General features: G+C 44.1%; 1 protein-coding gene across 1 annotated transcript in view; it reads right to left on the reverse strand.

Annotated features, from left to right (window-relative positions):
- prkd3 (protein kinase D3) overlaps nt 1-27,566 on the reverse strand; it is a 268,503-nt gene that overhangs the window by 38,852 nt on the left and 202,085 nt on the right. The window contains exon 11 of the mRNA XM_055639547.1: nt 23,510-23,587. Within this exon, the coding sequence (XP_055495522.1) occupies nt 23,510-23,587 (78 nt within the window). The remainder of the gene's footprint in view (nt 1-23,509; nt 23,588-27,566) is intronic.

A 27,566-nucleotide genomic window follows, 5' to 3' on the forward strand; every position in this document is an offset into this window, starting at 1 on the left:
TTATAATTCTGAAAAATCAGTTCAAATCTCATGAAAGTAGCCAATGAATCTGAAAATGAATTCAGTTAATGAGCCTGGAATAATATGTTTCTTACCATAACTATCACACCATAACTGGAATAGAGTGGATGTGGAGAAGATGTTTCCATTATTGGGAGAGTCTAGGACCGGAGGCCACAGCCTCAGAATAAAGGGACGTACCTTTAGATAGGAGATGAGGAGGAATTTCTTCAGTCAGAGGGTGGTGAATCTGTGTAATTCATTGCCACAAATGACTGTCAAGTCATTGGATATGGATGATTATTAATATGAGGTTATGGGAGATGGCAGGAGAATGAGGTTGAGAGGGAAAGATAGATCAGCCATGATTGAATGGCGGAGTAGACTTGGTGGGCCAAATGGCCTAATTCTTCTCCTAGAACTTCTGAACTATTAACTATTGTACCATAACTATAAACCACCAGATTGTTTTAAAACTCACCTTATCGCTGAGAGAATAAAATCCTTTATGTAACTACAGACTCAAACCAATTTGGGAGGAAACCAGCGCAGAGAAAACCCACACAAGGAGAATGAGCAAACTCCACACAGACAGCACATTTAGTCAGCATCGTACCCGGGTCTCTGGCCCTATAAAAGGCAGCAACTCTACCGCTCCGTCACTGTGCCGGGTTTTGGACGTAGCCCAGACCATCACTCAAAACAAACTCCCTTCCATTGACTCCATCTAGATTTCACGCTGCCTTGGCTAGGCTGCCAGCATAATCAAGGACCAGTCTCACCCCAATCATTCACTCTTCTCCCCTCTCCCATCAGGCATGAGGTACAGAAGTTTGAAATGGCATACCTCCAGATTCAGGGACAGTTTCTTCCCAGCTGTTATCAGGCAACTGAATTGTCCTCTCATCAGCTAGATAGTGGTCCTGACCTCCCATCTACCTCACTGAAGACTTTTGAACTATTTGTAATGACTTCAATGTTAAATCTTGCACTAAATGTTGTACCCTTTATCTGCTTACGCTGGACGGCTTGATTGTATTCATGTATAGTTTTTTCTTTGACTAGATAGCACACAAACAAAAGCTTGTTCTTTGTGTCTTCACGAGACAAGGTGTCTTTACTTACACACTGAGAGTGTTAGGTGCCTGGAACGCGCTTTGAAACAGGTACAGGAGGAGTATTTAAGAGGCATTTACACAAACATATGAACAGGCAGGGAATAGAGGGCTACAGAGCATGTGCAGGCAGACGGAATTAAATTGACATAATGTTGGGCAATCTACTGTGGGATGAAGGGCCTGTTCCTGTGCTGTACTGTTCTACTTTCCATGTCCATTTCACAACTGACTCTCCCACCCATTGTTATGTGCCTTCATCAAGTTTAGCAGCAAAATCTTTGGTGACTTTATCCATGTCATTTATGAACATTGTTATAGACTGAGACCCCATAGATAGAAAGCATACTGTTAGGTTGCATCACAGCTTGGTTTGGGAACAGCTCTACTCATGACCGTACAAAATAGCAGAGTTCTAGATGTAACCCAGTCCATCTCATAGACCAGACTCCCCATCTATGCTGCCTCGGAAACGCAGCCAACGTGACAAAAGACTTGTTCCTTCCCAGTCATTACTTCTTCTCCCCAGCTCCCTTCGGGCAAAAAGTACAGTGATTTGATAGTGCGCACTACCAGACTCAGGAACAGCTTCTTCCCTTCTGTTATCAGGCTTCTGAAAAGGTCCTTCCATAAGCTAGGGTACTGTCTGATTCACCCCTACCCCACTAGGGACTTTTTCTGTGGAGCTGATGCGCTACAATGTTGAGAACTATATTCTGCACTCTGTACATTCCCCTTCACTCCATCTAATAGACATGAATTTGACTTGATTATATCTAATGAATGGTATTTCTGATCTAATTGGATAGCATGCAAAACAAAGCTTTTCACTGTACCTTGGCACATGCGAGAACACCCTAAACCAAAGCCTAGAACTAATCTCTGACACGTAGCTCCCTACATTTTGCCAATCAGTGAGACAAAAACATTTATGTTTACTCTGTTTCCTGTTTGCTACCAGCTTTGCATCCCCACCAACGAGTTACACGCCTACACAATGAGTGCTTAATTTACACAAATGAGCTTTGATGTAGCTTTTTCTCAAATGTCTTCTGTAAATTGAAGTGAAGTATATCCAGCGTTTCCCCTTTATCCAATGCATTTTACCTCTTCAAAGAGAACATCAAAAAATGGTCAAATATGATTTCCCTTTCAAACAACCATGTTGATCTTGTCTAATCTTGCCATTACACAAATCAACCTCCCCTCCATTGACTCCATCTTCACCACGCTGCCTCGGCAAGGCCACCAGCATAAAATCAAGTCTCACCCCGAACACTCCCTCTTCTCCCCTCTCCCATCAGGTAATAGGTACAGAAGTTTGAAAACACACACCTCCAGATTCAGGGACAGTTTCTTCCCAGCCGTTATCAGACGACTGAACCAACTGCAAAGCGATCCTAACCCACCTACCTCATTGGAGGCCTTCGAACTATCTTTAATCAGAATTTACTGGACTTTATCTTGCTCTAAACGTTATAAGCTTTATCCTGCATCTGTACACGGCGTGATTGTAATCATGTATAGTCTTTTCACTAACTGGATAGCATGCAATAAAAAAAGCTATTTACTGTACCTTGGTACACATGACAATAATAAATAAAACTGAAGAAGGGTTTTAGCCCGAAACGTTGCCTATTTCCTTCGCTCCATAGATGCTGCTGCACCCGCTGAGTTTCTCCAGCTTTTTTGTGTAACAATAAATAAAACTAAACTGATTGCCTTCAATATTTGAAAGTGTCATACTATAAGCTTTTCCTTATGACACACAATAAGCTAACGGGCTTGTGGTTTCCTGCTTACTGTCTCCCTCCCTTTCTGAAGAGGCACACAGTGGTAGAAGATGCAACTGTGGTCCAGCTTAGTGCTATGTGCGAGCAGACCTCAACATGTAAAATGATCTGATGGATCTCCATTATATTAACGTGCACTTCAGGAAGAATTTGACGCCAACTGGTTGCAGCAGCTAAAGCTGTGTGGGAATCACTGGTGCAAAGTTTAACGTAAATGGAGACACAAACAACTCCACATGCTTGGAACAAAATATATGGAGGATTCAGGATTCTAGGATTCGGGTCACTGATTGGCAAAAGAACATTTTTGAAGAGCGCAAGAACTATTTCTTTAAGGTCACAGTGGTGCAGTGGTAGAGTTGCTGCCTTACAGTGAATGCAGCGCCGGAGACCCGGGTTTGATCCCGACTACGGGTGCTGTCTGTTCTCCCCGTGACCTGCATGGGTTTTTTCCGAGATCTTCGGTTTCCTCCCACAATCTAAAGACGTACAGGTTTGTAGGTTAATTGGCTTGGTAAATGTAAAAATTGTCCCTGGTGGGTGTAGGATAGTGTTAATGTGCCGGGATCGCTGGTCGGCGCTGTCCCGGTGAGCTGAAGGACCTGTTTCCGCGCTGTATCTCTAAACTAAACTAAACTAAACAAAATACAAGTAAGATATGGAAAACCTATGAATAAAGTAACAAACAACTATTAACAAAGCAACAAAACAAAATAACAGGTCTTATGCCCCTCTGCGTCCCTAAAATTTAGTTTAGAGATACAGGATGGAAACAGGCCCTTCGGCCCACCGATTCTGCTGACCAGCGATCTCCGCGTACTAGCACTGTCCTACACACTAGGGACAATTTATAATTTTTCCTGAAGCCAAATTAACCTACAAATCTGTACGTCTTTAGAATGTGGGAGGAACCTGGAGCCCACTTGGCCACAGGGAGAAAGTACAAACTCCGTAGAGACGGCCCCCATAGTCAGGGTTGAACCTGGGTCTCTGGCCCTGTAAAGCAGCCACTTTACCGCTGTGCCAATGTACCCCCCCAGAAATGAAGAAACAAGGAACTTCAGATGTGTAAGAAGGAACTGCAGATGCTGGTTTAAACCGAAGATGGAAACGAAAAGTTGGAGTAACTCAGCGAGACAGGCAGCATCTCTGGAGAGAAGGAATGGGTGACGTTACAGGGTCGAGAGACACTTCTTCAGATGCTGGTTTACAAAAAAACATAAATTGCTGGAGCAACTCAGTGGGTCAGGCAGCATCTCTGCAATAATTGTGCGACTGACGTGGAACTGGGGTACAAGGCATAGTTTCTAAATGCGTAAATAGCACAAAGTTTGGGAGCACCGCAAAGAAGAGGTAAACTCCAGTGGAATACAAACAAGATTGTGAAATAGGCAGAGGCGTGGCAGATGAAATTTAATGAAGAAAAATATGAGGTGGTATATTTTGCTTGCAGGAATGACAAGTGGCAAGACAAAATAAAGAATTGTACAGAACAAACGCCCCACCATTGACTCCATCTATACTTCACACTGCCTTGGAATGGCAGCCACCTTAATCAAAGACGTCCCATCCCGATCATTCCTTCTTCCTCCTGCTCCCATCCAGCAGAAGGTGCAGAAGCTTGAAAATGCGTACCACCAGACTCAAGACAAAAGATTATTTCCCACTGTTATCAGGCTTCTGAATGGTCCTTCCATAAGCTTGTCTGATTCACATCTACTCCATAGTAGACATTGAATTTTGTTTCTGGAACTGGAGCACTGCAATGCTGAAACTATATTTTGCATTCTGCATGTTCCCCTCTTATTTATCAATTGTTCTTGAGTTTGCTTAACTGCATTTATGTATAATATTATCTGATCTGATTGGATCACATGCAAAACAATTTTTTTCACATACTCATCAATTCCTCTTCTATTTATTTATGCCGGGAACCTAAAATAGGGGGCAACACAAAGTTGCTAATCAACCTACAAACTTGCCCCTCGGATGTGGAAGGCTGGAATGGAGAGAATGCTCAAAACTCCATAGAGACTGAACCCAAGGCAGAATCAAACCTGGGCCCCTGTAACTGTGAGACAGCAGCATTAACCACTGTGCCAATAAACATGCGCCGCTGCAGAAGTACTTTAAAGGTAAACTCCTTTTGCGGTTTACAACAAGAATCATCTGAGCCCTAACAAGTTTTGATCTTTCCATGAGCATTTATCTTTATGTGGGCAACATTTAAAAAAAAATCAAAGAAGCTGCTTCTTAAGGTGGTGATTCAGTTCTGAAGTGTACACTCATGCAAGAGATAAGAAAGTGATAATGCAAAAATATGAGTAACATTCATGACTGGGTAATATGTGTGAGAATTTAAGAATTTCGCTAACACACAAGTTTATTGTAATTTAAAATATATAACTTAGTATCTACGAGGCGTCTTGTTTTCAAAATCTTTGACTTACTTTTAGTTTCATTTTAATAGGACTTTTTAAATGATGGTGTAAGAGAGGTCAAGGTAAGGTGACATAGTTGAGGCAGGTGCTGTAACATCTTTTGGATAGTTACTGAATAAGAAAGATTTAGAGGGATACTAGACCAAGTGGGACCCATTGGGCCCCGTTCCCCCAATGCAATATTCCACCACTCACCCATAGCCCCCAACTTTGCAGGTGCGGTTCATTTCCCCCTCATCTCCCAGCACTCCCTCTCCCTCCTCTTCACCCTCCCTCTTCTTTCCCCTCTCTTCCTCCCCTCCCCCACTCTCTGCATAACCCCTCCCCTCCCTACCCCCTCCTCTCCCTCTATCTCCCTGCTCCCCCACTCCTCACCTCTCCCCTATCCTATTCCCCCACTAAACACAGTTTAAATACCATTTCTCCTCCTTCCGTCTCCTTACAACAATATAACAAATCTCTCTTTGCACTGGGAGTCCAGTCATTTGTTTACATTGTAACGGGCAGAGCAAGTTGTAAAGTGAAAATTTTGATTTGTTAAAGTGAAAAGTGAATTTTTCAAATGTGAATAATTTGTAAAATGTAACATCAATCTGAATGGAATGCTGCTGTGTTTTTGAAAACAGCGTTTATTCTTTTATGTAAATGAGATCCCATTGTGATGTAATTGTGGGGTGGAACGCTGCTGACGGGTAGTTTATATAAATAAGATCCCATTGTGACATCATACGGGGCTAACTGCCAGTGGAACACTGCTGACGGGCAGTTTATGTAAATGAGATTCCATTGTGACGTTGTACGCTGCTAACCGCAAGTGCAAGTTCAAGTCATTTTTTTCAAACTGCATTTTGTAAAGTTTAAAATGTGAATAACTTGTAAAATATACCATCAATCTGAACGAAACATGGTACACCGCACCCCAGGACAATGGTGGGCCAAAAATTGCAGCGCTATCATGTACCATTTTGGCGTAATTTCAGGATCATCCGGACAGACATAGAAACAAACAAGATGAGAGTTTTAGTCAAAGATCATAGAGCGGAGCAAGATGGTTCCCTCCGCGAAAAAGTTGTAGTTGGTGATGGGTAATCGTCAGCGCTATTTCCGTAACCGGCTTCTGTCAAGGCGTCCTCATCTACAAGCGGAGCGTACCAAAGATTATAGCAAAGATCATCCGCTCTATGATCTTTGCTTCAGACTCAGTCAGGGTAAAGAGGAACTCAAGCCATCTTCCCCACCCCCCCCCCCCCCCTTTCCTCCGACACAGAGCGATCGCCGCACCCCCCTTTTTTTTGTTAATCATCTATTTCCTTCGGATGTTTTTTTTAAATTTCCCCCTTACCATTTCCGTACTTTTTCGATAGCTGCCATGACCCATTTGATATCATCCTTCGCCCTGCCCCTGGTCTCGATCTGCGTGTGTGTGTGTGTGTGTGTGTGTGTGTGTGTGTGTGTGTGTGTGCGTGTGCGTGTGTGTGTGTGTGTGTGCGTGTGTGTGCGTGTGTGCGTGTGTGTGTGTGTGTGTGTGTTTTGGCGGAGTCTGGGGGAGAAGCACCAGCACCAAGAGCGAGCGAACATGCAGACAGAAGGACAAAATCAAAGATCAAAGAGCGGAATAGGTGACATTTAGAGTCGAGACCCTTCTTCAGACTGAGTCAAGGGAAAGAGGAACAAGAGATATAGGTACTAAGGACAAATGAATGGAAGATATGCCTATAACTCCCGTTTCCTTTTCCCTTGACTGTCAGTCTGAAGAAGACCAGTCGACACGAAATGTCACCTATTCCTTTTCTCCAGATATGTTGCCTGATCCGCTGATTTACTCTAGCCTTTTTGTTTCTGGAGTAAACTGTTTTTGTGTTTCCACACACACACTTACTTCAGCAAATAGCGACCAGCAAATAGCAGTGCTGACAGTGATGGGGAAATTGATGAGGGTTTACTGCATTTAAAAAGAAATTAAAAAAAACCCATTTAAAACCACACAAACTGTTCCCCCGCAACGCTGATTACACTGCAAGAGGCATAACTGAAGTCGGGTCGGGTTTACTGAAATGGCGGAAGTTACGCTCTGTTGCGTATTACACGTCAGTCCATTGGATTTTACAGGAGTGGTCTATCTTGCTCCGCTCTAGTATCTTTGGCTTTAGTAATATATTTAGATATGCAAAATGTGGGCAAATGGGACCAGCAGATTGTGCATTTTGGTCAATATGGACAAGTTGGGCTGAAGGTTGACACAAAATGCTGGAGTAACTCAGCGGGACAGGCAGCATCTCTGGAGAGAAGGAATGGGTGACGTTTTGGGTCGAGACCCTTCTTCAGACTGATGACAGGGGAGTGGGCGGGACAGAGATGGAATGTAGTCGGAAACAGTAAGACTGGTGGGAGAACTGGGAAGGGAGAGGGGAGAGGGATGAAGGACCCGTTTCTGTGTTGTACGACTCTATGACTAACAGTGAAAGGACAGTTTGTGTGAACAGGTATTAGAGGTAGTGTTGCCGAGTGATGTAACGTGCAAGGTAGAGAGAAGGGGAAAGTGCGGAATAGACATGGAAGTGGGATGGAGGTCCGAGTGAAATTGAGAACACACCTGGTCAGTTTAATATTCTTAGCCAAGACTGAAAGGACAAGTTTTGCTGAGAAGGGGTATCTACATGGTCCAAAACTCTGTAGTCCAAAACAGAATATAGAACAGTACAGCACAGGAATAGACTTATCGGCCAACAATATCTGTGCCAAATATGATGTCAAAACTAATTATCATCTGCCTGCACATAATCCACATCCCTCCATTCCCTGCATATCCATGTGGATGGCAGATGGTAGAGATGCTGCCTTGAAGTGCCAGAGATCTGGGTTCCATCCTGACTAAGGGCGCTATCTGTATGGAGTTTGCACATTCTCCCTGTGACCTCATGGGTTTTCTCCGGGTGCTCCGGTTACCTCCCACACTCCAAAGACGTGCAAGGTAGTAGTTGAATTGGCTTCTGTAAATTATAGGGTACAACTAGTGTATGGTGATTGTTGGTCAGTGCAGGCTTGGTGAGCCGAAATGCCTGTTTCTGCTCTGTATCTCTGAACTAAACATGTACCTATCCAAAAGTCCCTTAACTGCCATTATATTATCTGCCTCCACTAACACCCCTGGCAGCATGTTCCAGGCACCCGCCACTCTCTGTGTTGTAGGTGTGGGTGTTAGTGTCTGTTCCTGTGCTGTACTGTACTGTGCATAGAAACATAGAAAATAGGTGCACGTGTAGGCCATTTGGCCCATTCAATATGATCATGGCCCTGTCCCACTGTACGAGCTAATTTAAGAGTTCTCCCAAGTTTCCCGATTCAAACTTGGAGAATTACGGTAATAGCCGCTCGTAGGTACTCGGGGCTCTCATGGACATTTTTCAACGTTGAAAAATTGTCACGAGTCTTCACGAGCTTACCACATTTCCCGAGTACCTGCCGTTAGCGTCACGAGCCGGTAAGAGACGTCCCGAGCTCCGACGTACCCGCTACGTACATTCTACGTGCTTACCACAAGTTTGATTATTTTTTTTAACTCGGGAGAGCTCTTGAATTACCTCGTACAGTGGCACAGGCCCTTTAATTGGGATGATTGAGCAAACACGTATTTCGTCATACTAAACGAACCCACAGTCATTCATCTTCCACAACTATCATTTTTATCACTTGTAAAAGAAACGTCTACTGCAAAACTCCAATTACACTTCACGCTGCCGTGGCAAGGCCACCAGCATGATCTAGGACAGGTCGCACCCTGCCCACTCCCTCTTCTTCCCTCTCCCATCAGGCAAAAGGTATAGAAGTGCAAAAACGCACACCTCCAGATTCAGGGACAGTTTCTTCCCAGCTGTTATCAAGTAACTGAACCATCCTAACACAACCAGAGAGATGTTATGAGCTCCTACCTACCTCATTGGAGACCCTTGAATTATCTTTGATCAGATTTTACTGGACTTTATTGTGCACTAAATGTTATTCATGTTATTCCCTTTATCACATATCTGCACACTGTGAATGGCTCGATTGTAATCATGTATTGTCTTTCCGCTGACTGGTTAGCACGCAACAAAAGCTTTTCACTGTACCTTGTTTACACGTGACAATAAACTAAATTCAACTCAAAACACGGTTAAAAAGACTCACCTGAAATGCTTTGTGTGGGATCACTACGGGATACTTCAATGGAGTCTAAGGGTAGATCAGACCCTCATGTCCAATACAAGAAGCAGCTGTGGGAATGAACTGCACAGACTACAAGCAAGTCCAATCTGAATGATCTGTGGGCAAAGTGGCTGCTTAAATATGTCCCTGAACAAATGGGTAAGAATGACATTAGTGATGAAATGAGAGCAGGTTTCCCTCTCAACCACATTACATATGTGACTGGGAAAAGCTTGAAAGAGGAACTGGGAAAAAAATAAAGAAAGCTCATTCAAAAACACTCTGCTTTTTCCCCTGCACAGTCCCTGACTTTCCCTTTCACTCAACAAGATATTCAGATTGTCCATCTCCCAGTACATTTCCTCACACCTTTCTGATCTTTTAGTTTTCTTACTTTTCCTCTCTTTTTTAAGTTGTATTTCAGCTTGAATCTAATTCTCTCCCAATAAAACACGGAGCAATATTGAGTTGCGGAATACAGCAGCATAAATTTCATTCTGAATTATTACACAATATTGCTTAAAGTAATATAATACAGCAAATAAAAAAAGGCATGCAGTTTCAATGCTTGGAAATTGTATTCTTGTCATTGCGAAACATATGGTCACTAATGCTCGTAACTGGCCACATTTCTGCAGAGATATGTTTTTTATCTGGGTTTAATTTATAAACACAATTTTATTTTGCTCAGTGGTGTGCGCATCTGTGTAGAGCTGCTGCCTCACAGTGTCAGTGACCCGGGTTCAAACCTGAGTAGTGCTGTCTGTGTGGAGTTTGTATGTTCTCCCTGTGACCGTGTGGGTTTTCTCCGGGTGCTCTGGTTTCCTCCCACATTCCAAAGATGTGTTTGTAGGTTAATTAGCTTCTGTAAATTGTGTAGGATGCAAAAATGCGATATCATAGAACTAATGTACGTGTAATCAATGGTCAACATGGACTCGTTGGGCCGAAGGGCCCGTTTCTATGTGTATCTCTAAAACTCTTGTAGTGTAAAACTAAACTCAAACAAAAATGGACTTGTTTACAAAATAATTCCTTAAATATTCCAATGGACAATATAATCCAATAGAATACATTCCTGATGCCAGAAAAATGTATGAAAACATAGTTTTAAAGGATAAAGGAGACGTGCGGGGCAAGTTGTTTTACACATAATGTGGTGGGTGCCTGGAACGCGCTGCCAGTGGTGGTGGTGGAGGCAGATACCATAGTGGATCTGCGTTTAGTTTGAAAGTTTCACCAAGAAAAATTAACAAAAGGCACAAAGTGCTGGAGTAGCTCAGTGGTCAGGCAGCAATGCTGGAAAACAAGGATAGGTGATGTTTTGCGTCAGGCTGAAGAAGGGTCCCGACCGGAAGCATCACCTATCCATGTTCCCCAGAGATGCTGCCTGACTCACTGAATTACTCCAGCATGTTTCGCGTTTTTGTAAACCAGCACTTGCGGTTCGTTGTATCTCCAACAGTTTGAATCTACTGTAAGCAATAGTTAAACGACTGAGGGAGTTGGATAAGGTTACCATACTGAGATTAGTGATCAACTTGATTCTAAACACTGAATTCAAATCAACCCCTGAAAATTACATCAAAGACTTTTCAAATTGTCTTTTTGCAATAGATTCAAAGAGTCAACAGATAACAGATTCAGCTAAGATGCCACTGATCTGTTGCTCTCTGACATTTAGCATTTCTTGTATTCACAGAGAAATCAACAATTTTTCAACAAGAGGACCCTTCTTCAGTGGTTGAATCACATACTCCTATACTTGGGCACAAATTAGCCTCAACACAGGATATCAGACAACACGATTTCCCTTGCATATGGATAGAACTGTACAGCACAGGAACAGGGCCTGTGGCTCTCAATGTCCATACTAAACATGATACCAAGTTAAACTAATCTCTGCGTAATCGATATCCCTCCATTCCTTATATATCCATGTGCCACCATAGCCTTGTCCCTTATTACTGCTTTATCTAAACCTCTAAAGAACACATTTCCTCCTGACACAATGTTTATATATTACAAAAGCATAGTTTAGATTAGTTTAGTTCATTGCTTTTGTTGCGTGCTAACCAGTCAGTGGAAAGACTACACATGATCACAATGCACAGTGTACAGATCGACAGATTTGAGAGGAGATTACGAAGAGCATAGTCAAAATAACAAATGCTGCTGTTGGGGTAGAGATTTAAAAGTGTGGAGTGATTGTAATGCGTGATTGCAGATCCACTGCTGGGATCAGCACACAGTGGCCTGGCTTAGGCTCCATCTTGGAATAGAATCTGCATCGTTCAGTGCTTTTTCACCCAGGAAAAACCTGAATTGGTGACAAACATGTACAGCCCAATGTCGACACAAGGAACTGGTGATGCTGGTTTACAAAAAAAAAAGACACAATGTGTGGATTAACGCAGCATCTTTGGAGAACATGGATAGTGATATTTTGGGTCGAGACCCTTCTTCACAGCCCAATATTCAACAGTTTAATTCTTGCTTAAACATATCAAATATGTCCTCACACACGATAGTGACTTTCACTTATAAAATGTATCTAACGTCAGCAAAATGCAGCACAAGGGCAGAATCAGTGCAAACGTGCCAAAGGAGCTATTTGGAGAAGTGATTAAAACCGAGAGTCTGAAGGGATGACAGAATAGATGAAGGGAATTCCAAAAAATGTTGTGCTTTATTAACTGAAAGCACGGCTACCGTTGAGAGCAAGGTAAAGCTGCTGATGTCAGCAAATTATGTCAGGAGAAAGAAGAGGCAGAACAATTCCATTAGATCCTGAGCCAAAACGCGAGCAAAGACGTAGCATAGTGGTGCAGCTGGTGCAGGTACCTGATATAGGTCCAGCACCTCCTTTAATCTGGACAAAATTACAAGAGTGAACTTGAAATCCACCCCTGCGCTCATCCCTCCCCCCCTCCCCCCACCCCCCGGAGGTCTCCCCCAAAAACATGGCGCCTAGGCCGGGTGAGGCGACCAACCTTGACCTCATCGGAATTTCCGCACCAATCGGTGGGTCGAATTTGCCCCCAGTGGCCGGGGCTCTGAAACTCCGGCCCGGATGGCACCGGCAGATCCATTGCCATATCTGACTTCTCATGCCCGACTTAGTGGGCCGGTATCTCAGCCCCCCAAGGCCAGGACCTCTGTTGTTCCGAATAAACGAATAATCCAGCAAGACTCTGGAACCAAGGGTACCGGAAAATCAACGGTGGACCTGTCCGATAGCCAGGTCGATCCTGACCTCAGGCGCTGTCTGTGTGAAGTTTGCAATTGTCAATTGGAGTTTGTAAATGAGCTTGATAAAATTGTAAATTGTCCTTAGCTTTGTAGGATAGTGCTAGTGTGTGGGGGTCGCCGCTTGCCACGGACTAGGTGGGCCGAAGGGCCTGTTTCTGCTCTGTATCTCTAAACAAACGAAACTAAACGTCATCTCATTTGAGCTCACGGTATAAGAAAGATAACATAGAATAGTACAGCACAGGAACAGGCCCTTCGGCCCACAATGTTTGTGCCGAACATGATGCAAAGTTAAACTGATCTAATCTGCCTGCACATGATCCATAAGCCTATATTACCTGCGCTTCCATGTGCCTATCTAAAAGCCTCTTAACATATCTGCATCTATCACCACCCCTGGCAATGTGTTTCAGGCCTGCCTCTGTGCTGTCAGTGGGAATCCTTGTCCCACAGAGGCTCAAAGCAGAGGAGGAGGTTTGCAGGTGGCATTGAGAACCTGGGTTCTGCTGGGAGCATGCCGAGACCTGGGTGAACAATGGAAGGAGTGCAAACGACCACCTTGTAAATTACCCACTGACTTGCCCCACCAAGCACTGTCTGGTCCACCTGTGGCCATCATTATAGATCCCACAGTGACCTCACCAGTCACAGCAGAAGCCACAAAAATAGAATGGCACCAAGAAGACAATGATAACATTCTCAGTCGCCAACCACAGAATGTCCAATATACCACTGACCACAAAGTGTCCAATTTAGTTGCAGAAAGGAAGTTCCCAAACTGTGTTGCATCATTATCTTCCTGGAATTGAGATATTTTGGGAGGTTTGAATGTTTGTTGCATGCAGTTACTTTTTGCTGGCCTATCTTTTCTATTCACACTACCCCCAGGTTTGATCCTGACCCACTGGAAATTTTACAAACGACAATTAACGTACAAATCTGCACGTCTTTGGGATGTGGGAGAAAACTGGAGCACCTGGAGGTCAGAGTCAGGATCGGACCCGGGTCTATGGCGCTGTAAGACAGCAACTCTACTGCTGCGCTACCATGAAGCTCTACAGTAATAGTAGGAGTTGGAGTTATGATGAGGTTCAGCTTCTTTGGTTATCTTTGTCTCAGGCTGAATTTAGCTGTCACTCTCACAAGCGATGAAGTGGATCACACTGTTTGCTCGACAGTTGTTCTATAAAGAACTACCAAACAGCTGCAACATGAGAGTTAGTTTATGGCCAGCGAACCAAATTAGAGTCAAATCCCACTGGACTCCAGGGCTGAGCTGAAATCTGTTGCACTTGGCATCTAAGACATGACCCCATTCATCTGAAGAAGCAAAGAGGAGGGGCCGGGGGAAGCTGGTAGAGGGTGGGTCTGGGCAAAGCCTGGTGGGCATTTAGTTTAGTTCAGTTTAGTTTAGTGTCCTGTCCTGTGTACTGAATTACAGTGAAAAGCTTTTGTTGCGTGCAACCAGACAGCAGGAACACAAACGTGATTACAATCAAGTCATCTACAATGTACAGATACATGATACAGGGAATAATGTAAGAAGTGCTGCCGTTGGAGTAGAGATTTAAAAGAGTGGAGCGATTGTAATGCGTGAGTGCAGATCCACTTCTGTGATCAGCGCACAAAGAGTCGTCTGGCTTGGGCGCCATCTTGGATAGGTGGATACAGATGAGGGGGGTGGGGGGGGGGGGGGGGGGGGGGGGGGGGGGGGGGGGGGGGGGGGGGGGGGGGGGGGGGGGGGGGGGGGGGGGGGGAGGGCAAAAGATGTGAGATAAGGATAGGTTCGAACTGTGAGGCCAGAGGAAGGAATATAGGTTGAAATGGAGAGGGAAGGTGAAAAAAATCCTTGGAGTACAGGAGCATGAGGGGTGACCTTATAGAGGTGTATAAAATCATGATGGACGTAGAGAGGGTTGATGCAGAGGCTTTTATACAGAGTAGGAGAATCGAGAACCAGAGGACATATGTTTAAGATGAAGGGGGAAGATTTAATACGAACCTGAGGGGCAACCTTTTTACACAAAAGGTGGTAGGTGTATTGAACGAGCTGCTGGAGGAGATATTTGAGGCAGGTACTAACCCAATGATTAAAAAACATTTGGATAGGTACATGGATAGGATAGGTTTAGAGGGATATGGGCCAACCGCAGGCAGGTGGAACTAATGTAGAAGGGGAATGTTGGTTGGCATGGGCAAGTTGGGCCGAAGGGCCTGTTTCTACGCTGTATGACTCTAAAATGGGGTCAGTCCAGGTGGTGCACAGGCAAGAGGGGGATAAAGGAGTTTGACGGCTCTGGGTCTGTACTCGCTGGTTTAGAAGAATTAGGGGGATTTCATTGAAACCTACCGAATAATGAAAGGCCTAGATAGAGTGGATGTGGAGAAGATGTTTCCAGTAGTGGGAAAGTCCAGAACCATAGGTCTCAGAATAAAAGGATGTACCTTTACAATGCAGAGGAGTTTGTTTAGCCAGAGGGTTGTGAAATTCTGGAATTCATTGCCACAGACAGCAGTGAAAGCCAAGTCATTGTGGAGATTAACAGATTCTTTAATATTAAGGGCGTCAAAGGTTACGGGAAGAAGGCAGGAGAATGAGGTTGAGAGGGAAAAATAGATCGGCAATGATCGAATGGCACAACAGAACTGATGGGGCCCAATGACCTAATTCTGCTCCTACGTCTTATGGCCTCAGAGCTTGTTTGCAGGTTATTTATCTAACATTGGAGAATTCAATATTCATATGACGACAGACACAAAGTGCTGGAGTAACTCAGTTACTCAGCGGGTCAGATAGCATCTCCGGAGACCACGGATAGTGACGTTTTGGGTCAGGACCTTTCTTCAGACTGTGCAAGTCGTTGAACTGGTCAAGCGTCAAAGTGTAAATAGTCATGACAACTGCCTGCCTATCACCATGGTAACAAGCATGAGCAACAATTGACACATGACCCCATTGAAGATTTGCAACTGGTAATCAATACCAGCAATCAATCTTTCACCATTCCAAATACATTCGGCAAGTAAAATTATCACAATTTTCCATGCTTCACATCTGCTTAGTACAGTGCTCATGTAAAACTAGCAGTAAAACTGAGACTCAGAAGTTTCTGCAGATGATGAACACAGAGTTCAGTCTATGTTACACATTCAATTGGAAGTCATGAGATACATGCTTATATTTCGGGCACGTCCACATCCTGTACCCACCCACCCCTTCACCACCAAATCTAACTCACACATACAAATACCTACTATTTGACAAGGCTGTTTGCCGGAAAGGCCTGAAGTCCACAGCTCAATTCTACCCGTTGCACAGGATGATTTAAAAGTGTGCTGACAGAAGTTCAGGATATGCACGCCCCTGTTAGAGTGAAGGGCAAAGCAGGCAAACGTAAGGAAGCTCGGCTGACGAGGGAAATTGAGACATTGGTCAAAAACAAGCAGGATGCATGGGACAGGTATAGGCAGCTGGGATCAAGTGCATCCCTGGAGGAGTTTCGGGAACTAAGGAGTAAACTGAAAAAGGAAATCAGAAGGGCAAAAGGGGGCCAGGAGATAGCTCTGGCGGGTAGCATTAAGGACAATCCCAAAAGATTTTATAAATACATAAGGGGGAAAAGGGTAATTAGAGAGAGAGTGGGACTTCTCAGGAATCAAAGCGGTCACCTCTGTGTGGAGCCACAGGAGATGGGCAAGGTCCTCAATTAGTATTTCTCCTCTGTATTTACCGAGGAGAAAGATAGTAGGGCAAAGGAACTTGGGGCAGTCAATGGAAGTGTCTTGAGAGCAGTCATTGTTACCGTCGGAGAAGTGCTGAAGGTACTATTGTGTATGAAGGTAGACAAATCTCCAGGGCCTGATCTGATATATCCGAGGACAATCTAGGAAACGAGGAAACTGGTTGAAATTTACAAGTTGTCCATAAATACAGGAGAGTGCCCGAAGATTGGAGGGTGGCAAATGTTGTACCTCTATTCAAGAAGGGCTGCAGGGAAAATGTTGAGAACTATAGGCCGGTGAGCTTAACATCTATTGGAAAGTTACTGGGGAGTATTCTGAGGAATAGGTGACGTTTCGGGTCGGGACCCTTCTTCAGACTAAGAGTCAGGAGGAGGGAAACTAGAGGTACGAGAAGGTACAGAACAAGATAGACACAAAATGCTGGAGTAACTCAGCGGGATAGGCAGCATCTCTTGAGAGAAGGAATGGGTGGCGTTTCGGGTCGAGACCCTTCTTCAGACTGATGTACAGACAAGGTACAGAACAAAGCAGAGCCTGCATTGCTGACTCAAGAAAGGTAGAGCCCACAATGGTCTACTTTGGCTGGGGACGAGGTGATAACAAAGGTGAAATTAGCAAGACGACTAGGGTGGGGGTGGGTCGGAGAGAGAGAGAATGCATGGGTTATTTAAAGTTAGAGAAATCAACATTCATGCCGTTAAAGATACCAAAAGTTTGTTTGAGATGATGAAAGTAGCTCTATTATTCCCATCGTTTTTAATCATAATTAGACATAGGTGGGATAACTATTTTAAAGCAAGAATTAAGTTAAGAAAAAACTATGAAGGATTTGTCAGCACATTCGTTGGCATTACTGGAACATGATATCGTTGCCTTAATACTTCCCTTTTTATCAATCTGTTCCAACCTCAGCCCTGGTGTGGCAGTGAACCTTGCTAAACTCCATATCAGCAGAAATGCACTTCTTGACTGTAAATTACTGAACAAGAAGAAGAAGATTTGACTTTATTGCCTTCCATCGCAGTGAGAAACGTGGAGAATCTGCTGTGGTGGATGTTTATGTTAACGTTTATGTAGTTGTGTGTCTCGTTGCTTTTTTTTTAGCATGGCTGTATGGTAATACAGGGGGGTATAGTAATTCGCCTATCACTGTACCCTAATTGGTACACGTGACAATAAAAGACTTTTGAAACCTTTGAACAAGTAAAGTGCTGGCAACATGCTCCAACCTTTGACTTTGACGAGGAGTTAAAATCATAGTTCACGGCCATTACTAGTGGCAACAGGGTTATGTTTTTTGTATTGTGATGACTCTCTCTGTGTCTCTCTGTCAATAACTTGTCTCTCTGTCAAACATCTCGCAAATACATTCATAATCGCCCTGACAACATCAACACAAATTGGGTCTATTTCCTTCACTCCATAGATGCTGCCGCACCCGCTGAGTTTCTCCAGCACTTTTGTCTACCTTCGATTTTCCAGCATCTGCAGTTCCTTCTTAAACAAATTGGGACACTACTTCAAAGCCTCAGGGTCCACCTTCACGTGTAAATTTGGAAAACGAGTCATGTTTTATGGATGAGGTGGAGGATTTATAGAGTCATGGAGTCATGGGGTATGGCACGAAGACAGGCCCTTCGGCCCAATGGGTCCACGCTGACCATTTACACTAATCATACATCAGGAAGTCCACATTTGGAGTTCTGGTTGCCCCATATCAGGAAGGATGTGTAGGCTTTGGAGAGGGTGCAGATGAGGTCTATCAGAATGCTGACTGAATTAGGTGGGGTAATATCTACAAGGAAAGGTTAGGCAACCCTGTATTTCTCTAGAACATCAGTGGTTGCAGAGCGACCTGATAGAAGTATATACATTTATGACAGGGATAGTTAGGGTAGATGGTCTTTTTTTCCCCTCAGAGTGGAAATTTAAAATAAGAGAGGGCATAGCTTTAAGGTGAGAATGCCGAAGTTTAAAGGAGATGGAAGAGGCAAGTATTTTTGTTAACACATGTTGCCAGGTTGGTGAAGGAGGCAGAAATGAAAGTGACCTTAAGAGGCTTTTAGAAAGGCACAAGGACATATAGAGAAGGGTGAGATATGGATCACATGCAGGCAGAGGAGATTAGTTTATCTTGGCTTCATGCTCGGCATGGACATTGTGGGCCGAAGGGCCTGATCCTGTGCTGTACTGTTATTTCAATCCCTTTTTTATTTATTCTTCCCACATTCTTATCAACCACCCCCAGATCCTGCCTCTCACCTACACACTGGCAGCAATTTACACAGGCCAATTCGCCCATTGTCTTTGGGATGTGGGAAGAAACCGGAGCACACAGAAGAAGGTGAAAACTTCATGCAGACAGCCCCAAAGGTCAAGATTGGATCCAGAAAACTGCGGCAATCCAGGCAGCGGCACTGCACCACCAAATGCAACCAGAGAGGTTGATAGGAGACACAAGGAACTGCATTCGCTGGTTAATACACAAAATGACACAAAGTGCTGGAGTAACTCAGCGGATCAGGCAACATCTCTGGAGAACATGAGAAAGCGATGATTGAAGTCGGGAGCCTTCTCCAGGCTGGTCAGACTGGACGTATATGGAATTTCAAAAGGCAAATATCAATCCTGTCAGCAAAGCGGAAACTCTTGAATAAAAAGGGAAATTTCTTAAGCAATTGGCTAAGGCTCAGAAAAAAACTGACTGCTTCATAAGTCGGAAGAAGATTCACCGTGGGGTTCCCCAGCAGTTGCAACTGGGATGACTATTTTCTATAATAAGTGCAAATGACTTAATCTAGAGTGTACAACGCACAATTTCAAGATATTCTGATATCTTAAAACATGGAACTGCAATAAACAGTGAGGGGGTTTCAAATTAATTCACACGGGTTGGTGGACTGGTCAGATACACAACAGGTAAAGCTCAAAGTGCTGTAGTAACTCAACGGGTGAGGCACCATCTGTGGAGGGGAATGAACAGGTGACGTTTCAGGCTGGGACCCTTCTTCAGACCGATTGTGGAGTGGGAGGGAAATAGCTGTAAAAAGCAGGCGGGGCAAGCGTGCCAATTTACAGGTTTGCAACAGAGCTACAACAAAATCAAGTGCACAAACCATTTTAGTTTAGTAAAAGAGCCACATTTGTGGTAACCTCCCATTTAATCATTATTAATCACATACAGGTGAATTCAAAAAACGGCAGATGGCGGGAACCTGAAATAAAAACAATGTTGGAAAACACAGTGAAGCCACGATTTCCTCCTGCTTGGTCAAATTTAGTGCATTGAAGTTGTTGCTCTGGGGTCTTCACACTGGGGCCACTGAATGCAGGTTAGTTGATACTTTTGTGGAACACCTCCATCTCAGTGGAGCCACTACATTCCGCCCTTCGCAGAATCACCCCTTTCAGCCTTCCGCAGAGAATGTTCCCTCCACAACTCCCTGGTTCTCATCTTCCCCTGTGACTGCAGGAAATGCAACGCCTGTCACTATATCTCCCCCCGCAACTCTGTCCAGGGACCCCAACAGTCCTTGCACGTTTGGCAGAGGTTAACTTGCACCTCCTCCAACCTCATCTACTGTATCCATTGTTCAAGATGTGGACTTATACATCAGTGATACCAAAAGTAGACTGGACGATCATTTAGCTGAACACCTTCGCTCAGTCTGTCTGGATCTACCTGATCTCCCAGTTGCAAAACACTTTAATTCTCCTTCCCATTCCCACATTTTTGTCCTAGGTCTCCTCCCTTGTCAGAGTGAGGCTAAATGCAATTTGGAGGAAAAGCATCTCATATTTCATTAGGGCAGCTTCCAGTCCAGTGGTGAATATTAATTTTTCTAATTTCGTAACCCAGACATTCCCTCTCTCTCCATCCCTCCCCCACCAAGTCATTCCAGCTTCTTGCTTTTACCCAACAAACACCTAACAATGGCCTGTTTCCTTTATCATTGTTACTTTTTTGCATATCCTTCCCCCATTGTTCCATATCTCTCTACATCAGCGTCTATATATTTTTTTTCCCTTTCCCGTTGACTTTCAGCCTGAAGAAGGGTCTCGTCCCGAAACATCACCTATTCCTTCTCTCCAGAGATGCTGCCTGTCCTGCTGAGTTTATCCAGCTTTTTGTGTCTATCCTCAGCCTTGATTAGGTGTTCAAGTCCCCTGATGATAACGCTTTATCTAATCTACTACTAACTAATCAAAACGTATTTTCTGTTGTTTTAAAGCAGAGAAGAATGATACATAATTGTTCTGCTATTGGGGCGCAGCAGGTAGAGCTGCTGCCTCACAGCGTCAGAGACCCGGGTTCGATCCTGATCTTGGTTTCCTCCCACATCACAAAGATGTGCGGGTTTTAGGTTAATTGGCTTCTGTTAATTGCCCTCTTGTGTGTAAGAAGCGATTGAGAAAGTGGGATAACATAGAATTAGCATGATGGTTGGCATGGACTTGGTGGGCCGAAGGGTCTGTTTCCATGCTATAGCTCTGATTAAATTAATAATACAGGACCACCCTCAACTGCAGTGGACCAGAGACAGGGCCAGGGAACAGTTCAAAGCATAGACCCAGCGGTCCAAACCAATTGGATGTTTAGTTTAGAGATACAGCATGGAAACGGGCCCTTCGGCTCACCAAGCCCACTCGACCATTGATAACCCATTCACACTTGTGCTATGTTATCCCACTTACAACTTTCTGAAGCTTCTAGAAACTTTCTGTGCTAGAAGCCATTCATTACAGGAATGCAATGGGTCAGCACTGTCAGGGCAATCCCCGTGATTAGCCAGCTAAGCAGGCTCAGGCCTGGCCAGCATTTGGATGGGAAGTTACCAGGATGTACAAGATGCAGTCAACTCACTTCATGGGCACACGGCTGATCCAACCTGCAGAGTGGATTTGACAAGAGTTCCAGTCACATTGATGGAAAAGTGCTTTATTTCACAGGTATTGTGTACAGATTTTTACCAACTTCAAAGGACAGTAACATTTCGAGTGGTTTGACAGCAAGAATGTATTTTCCCCAACGTGGAAATATCAAAGACTAGAAGGCATGGCTTTAGGGTTAGTGGAGCAAAGTTTCAAGGAGATGTGCCAGGCAAGTATTTTTCAAACAGAGTGCTGGGTGCTTGGAACACTGCCAGAGTGTGGTGATGACGGCAGATACGATAGTTGTATTTAAAATAGTTTCACATAGGCACATGGATGTGCAGGGAATGGAGGGTTTTGGATCACATGCAGGCAGAGAAGATTAGTAGATCGTGGCATCACGCTTGGCACAGACAGCGTGGGCCAAAGGGCCTGTCCATGTGCTGTGTACTCTGATTAAAACTAGTTGAAACCAACGAGAGGATGCAGACAAATAAAATTCCGACGAGGTTAAAAATGGTGACTAACAGCATGACCAAAGATAAACTGCACCCACGTGAAAAAGTCACACACACTCAACCTTACACTGAACCAGCTCAACCTACAAAAGGTTGCCTTAACATGCACCTACTGTATATAACGCAGCCCACTCAAGGACAACTCGAGATCAAAATCACTCAACTCAAAGTTCAGTTGAGCCATCTCAGCTAAACCCACTGAGTTTCTTGATAAGATCATTCACATTTCAATGTTTCCTGGTGGCCTGTCATAACTGTGCTCCAAAAAGCAACTAGATTACAAGCAATTACATTTATTTGTCCCCACACACGGGTCCCATCCCCCCTGCCCCCATTCCCAAATTACTTGACTCATCTTGAGGTCTGACTCACCAACTGCAAACCGCACTCACTTCAGGCCGTTTCCAATTCATATGTCCCACAGGTTTAGGCTTAGGTTTATTTTTGTCACGTGTACCGAGTACAGCAAAAAGCCTTGTTTTGTAGGCTATCCAATCAAATCATATACTACTATATGTAAATACTATCAAGCCAAGCTCAAGTACAATACGTAGAGCCAAGGGGAAGATACAGAGTGCAAAATATACAGTAGTTCTCAGCATTGCAGGATAATAGTTCCTTAGACAAAGTCTAATACCCACAATGGGGTAGAGGTGAATCAGGCAGTAATCTAGTTTATAGAAGAGCTGTACAGAAGCCTGATAACAGAAGGGAAGAAGCTGTTCCCAAGTATGATGGTACTTGCTTTCAAGCTTCAGTACCGTCTGCCCGATGGGAGCGGGAAGAAGGAGGAATGACCGGGGTGGGACAAGTCTTTGATTATGTTGGCTGCTTTTCTCAAGGCAATGTGCAGTGATGGAGTCAATGGCGGGGAGTCTGATCTGTGTGATGGGCTGAGTTACATTCACAACTCTGCAATTTCTTGCGGTCTTGGAGAGAGCTGATTCCAAACCAAGCTGTGATGTAACCCGACAGTATGTTTTCTACCAGGAAATGTGAGTCACAGCTCCACAGACTAACCCAATCTACTTCCACTGCATTCACACTTCCACTCAAAGCGCACACACACACACTCACTCGCACACACACAAAGAATTTCACTGTGACATGTCAAATGTGATAACAAAGTATCATTCAATCATTCATACAGACACACACACATACACACACACGAGCACACACACACACACACAAAGCGCACGCACATACACAAACGCACGCATGCATGCACCCACTCACCCCACCTGCCCCAGCAGATGACAACCTCTAGCCAGTGGAAACGGATGACAACTATAGCTCCCTAACTACCAAGACAGCAAATCTAGGAAAACTGGGCATTAAACCTTCTCTGTGTAATATTATTAAAATGCTTCCCAATCTACTAAGTGCTGTTACTCACTTCTGATTATCACTTCAGCATGTATGACAATGTGCGACTCAAATCAGTTACATAACTTCAGAACATCCAAACTTTAATACCAAGGTACAAAGAAAAATCATATTTTGTACAAGTGACATACTGAAAATATTCTTCACATCAACTGAAATATCATTTGCATTACTATTCAGCGGTAAATGTGAGCTCTCACCTTATGATACTTGGCTCCAGTGTCATTTTGAAAGAGTGTAAGGCACTTGCTGTCCAGCCTCCAGTAATGTCTTTTCCTCTGTTAGAAGAGATAGATAAATCATTGTGAATTGATCTATTATTCAATTTCAAGAACGTGTCAGGTTTATTTTTAATTGGAAAAGCAAGCCTGTTTTAGGCATTATTCTGGATTACATCCAGATATTCACCGACACAAATATTCCACATTGATACCTGCAACAATGTACCTTAATAGAGCAAGACAGATTAGTATGGGTGTCAGGGGTTATGGGGCAAAGGCAGGAGAATGAGAGGGAAAAATAGATCAGCCCATGGTTGTCGTAGACTTGATGGGCCAAATAGCCTAATTCTGCTCCCAGAACATGAACTTCCCAAAGATTAAAGCTTTCAAATTTAATCCTTTTTTCATCACCAGATTCAAGAGTCAAGGGCGTTTTATTGTCATCCGTCCCAGACAGAACAATTTTGAACATTGTGAAAATCACAGGTTTCTGAATTAGCAAGAAATAGATAGACCGCATTAAAATGTAATTTTGAAAGGGATCCTTTCAAACTCCCACCGATTCCTTGCAAACCAGCGACATGTGAAGGTAAAATGACCAAGACAAATTTTGTAGAGCAAGGCACTCAATTAGCTGAGTAACCTCAACATGTCCCATTTATACAGGGGTTCCATAAATACGACAGTTATACCTGAGAACAGGAGGACTGGGCAAGTTAAACGGCATCCTTACAAATAGCGAATAGGCACTGGAGATATACAGTGGCAAAAGTGAAAGCTGTAGCAAAACTGTTCAGCCCTTGAAAGACCTGAACAATCTTAAGAGTCAAGAGTGTTTTAATGTCATAGGTTCCAAAATGGCACAGCGATACAGTTGCTGCCTTACAGCGCCAGAGATTCAGGTTCGATCTTGACTATGGATGCTGTCTGTGTGGAGTTTGTTCATTCTCCCTGTGATTGCATGGGTTTTCTCCAGGTGCTCCGATTTTCTCCCACACTTCAAAGCCGTATATGTTTGTAGGTTAATTGGCTTCGGTAAAATTGTAAATTTATCCCGAGTGTGTAGGATAGTGCTAGTGTAAGGGGATCGTGGATCGATGCAAACTCGGTGGGCCGATGGGGCTTGTATCACTAAAGTCTAAAGAAATGGGACAATTAAATCCATCCCCCCACTCGGAACATTGCTCTCTCTCCCCATCCCCCCCACTTGGAACAAGAGTCCCCCTAGTCCTCACCTTCCTCCCTACCAGCCGTCACATACAACAAATAATCCTCCGTCATTTTCGCCACCTCCAACGTGACCCCACCACTTGCCACATCTTCCTATCTCCTCCCGTCCCGTCTGCTTTATGCAAAGACCGCTCCTTCCGTAATTCCCTGGTCAATTCCTCTCTTCCCTCCAGCACCACCTCCTCCCCGGGCCCTTTCCCTGCACCTCCTCCAACCTCATCTATTGCATCCGCTGCTCTAGATGTCTGCTGATCTACATCGGTGAGACCAAGCGCAGGCTTGCCGATCGCTTCGCCCAACACCTCCGCTCTGTCCGCATTAACCAAACTGATCTCCCTGTGGCTGAGCACTTCAACTCCCCCTCCCATTCCGAATCCAACCTTTCTATCCTGGGCCTCCTCCATTGCCAGAGTGAGCACCACAGGAAACTGGAGGAGCAGCACCTCATATTCCGCTTGGGCAGTCTGCATCCCGGTGGCCGGTACATTGACTTCTCCAATTTCTGGTAGCCCTTGCTGTCTCCTCCCCTTCTCAGCTCTCCCTCAGCCCTCTGGCTCCTCCTCTTCCTTTCTTCTTCCCGCATCCCCTCCACCCTGCATTAGTCTGAAGAAGGGTTTCGGCCCGACATGTTGCCTATTTCCTTCGCTCCATAGATGCTGCCATACCCGCTGAGTTTCTCCAGCAATTTCGATTTTCCAGCATCTGCAGTTCCTTCTTGAACAATTAAATTCTTACTTGCAGCAGCAGCCCACAGGTTGTAAGCTAACTACCATTAAAGGCAAAGCTGTCGTTAGGATATCCAACTATGCTCTAGAATGCATCTCAAAGGCAATTTCACAATGAGAAAACAAGTCATTCTAATCCAATGTTTGCAGCAGTTAAATCAATGCGAACACAGATGGGACACCTTTGCAACCTTTGACACCATTGTCAAATTGCACCGCAGCCAAATTGCAAAATGTGGGGAGAAGCAATATTCAATTATACTTTATTATTGTCACATGTTTATAGGTTAGTGAAAGGCTTTATTTGGCATTCAACCTGGTAAAATCATGTAGCAGACCTCACCGAGGCAGTAAGCATGTGTCACCATCATTTGGCGCTGACAGTTACAAATGTTCACCGAAGAGTTTACCAAAACAGTTCACCGAATAGATACATACAAGGTATGATGAGTACTTGGAATGTCGACTCATTTATATATGTCCTTTTACCTAGAATATGTCCTGAGAGACTCGCAACCACGCCATTGAAACAGATATTAAAGATTACTTGAAAAAAAGAGATGCATTTTAAAGAGATTAACAAAGACATGATCACCAAAGGTCTCACAGCGCCACAGACCCGGGTTCAATCCTGACCTCGGGTGCGATTCCTCTGTATCGCTAAACTAAGCTAAACAGAGGAACGTTTGGTATTAAACATGACATTTTAAATTTAAGTTTAAACTTAGATTTAATGAACAATGCATTCTCCAATTACAAACCGCACCCTACATGCCTCCTTCCTTCCCCCTCCCTCCCCGTGCCTCACCTGGACTTGCACCTATTCCCCCCCTCCCTACCCATATTCTTTCTGCTGGCTTCACAATTCCCAACTCTTCATTCCTTTTGTCTCACACCTTCTGTTTTAATCTCTGGCCTTTGTTACAACCATCTGTCTATCCAACCCCCCCCTCACCTGTGTCTACCTATCGCCTGCCATACTTTGTCCTGCCTCTCTTCCCTCACAGCTTTCCCCACCCCCCTCCCACTCCACCATCAGCCTGTTGAAGGGTCCCAAACTGAATCACCACCTATCCATGTTCTACAGAGATGCTGCCTGACCCGCTGAGTTACGCCAGCACTTTGTGTCCATTTTGGCCTATATTTAAGGTTTAGGTTTATTATTGTTACGTGTATCGAGGTAAAGTGAAAAGCTTTTTTTTGCATGCCATCCAAACAGCTCAGATATACAATGCATCGATACAGTCAAATCAACTCTATAATAGATAGACAAAAGAGTGCAAAAGGGCAGCTGCATCAGCCAGAACATGGTTAAGACGTAGTATTATCGTAGTATTATTATAATACAGTGAAGCATTAAATAGCTTTTGACGAGATGTAGGATGAAAGATGTTCTGATGAACTGGAATCTGGAGCCAAAGAGACTCAAAATTAGTAAAGGGTGTCAAAGGTTACGGGGAAAAGGCAGGGGAATGGGGTTGAGAGGGAAAGATAGATTAGCTATGATTGAATGGGGGAGTAGACACGATGGGCCAAATGGCATTCTTCTCCTATGTGTTTAAGAAGGAACTGCAGATGCTGGAGAATCGACTGGTCTGAAGAAGGGTTTCGGCCCGAAACGTTGCCTATTTCCTTCGCTCCATAGATGCTGCTGCACCCGCTGAGTTTCTCCAGCTTTTTTGTGTAACCTTCTTCTCCTATGACCTGAAATGGAGCTTTGGTAGTGAAAAAAAAAGGCTAGGAGGTGAGTAGCAAGTGAAGCCTTGGTACGGAGATGACAGAAGTTGGAAAATATGACTAAACACAATAAAAGCTCACAGAGTACCCGAGGCTTTAAAAGATAAAAGTGTCATTTGTAATGCAGAGCAACAAGATTATCTGAGTGAGATTATGAACAAGGAACAAGAACAAGTACACAGACAATTAATCTTGGGCTAATCAGGTCCTAATTGTTTTTTAATCTTTTCCTTCAACCAAACTATAAATATGTGTCACTGTGCTGTCTTGATTAATAAATCGTAACAAAAGATCTAGATAAATATTTGGTTAGGACCTCGATCGAAATTCATAAGAATAACATG

Source organism: Leucoraja erinacea, chromosome 8 (genome assembly GCF_028641065.1).
Source record: "Leucoraja erinacea ecotype New England chromosome 8, Leri_hhj_1, whole genome shotgun sequence".
In the NCBI taxonomy this organism is placed as follows: Eukaryota; Metazoa; Chordata; class Chondrichthyes; order Rajiformes; family Rajidae; genus Leucoraja; species Leucoraja erinaceus.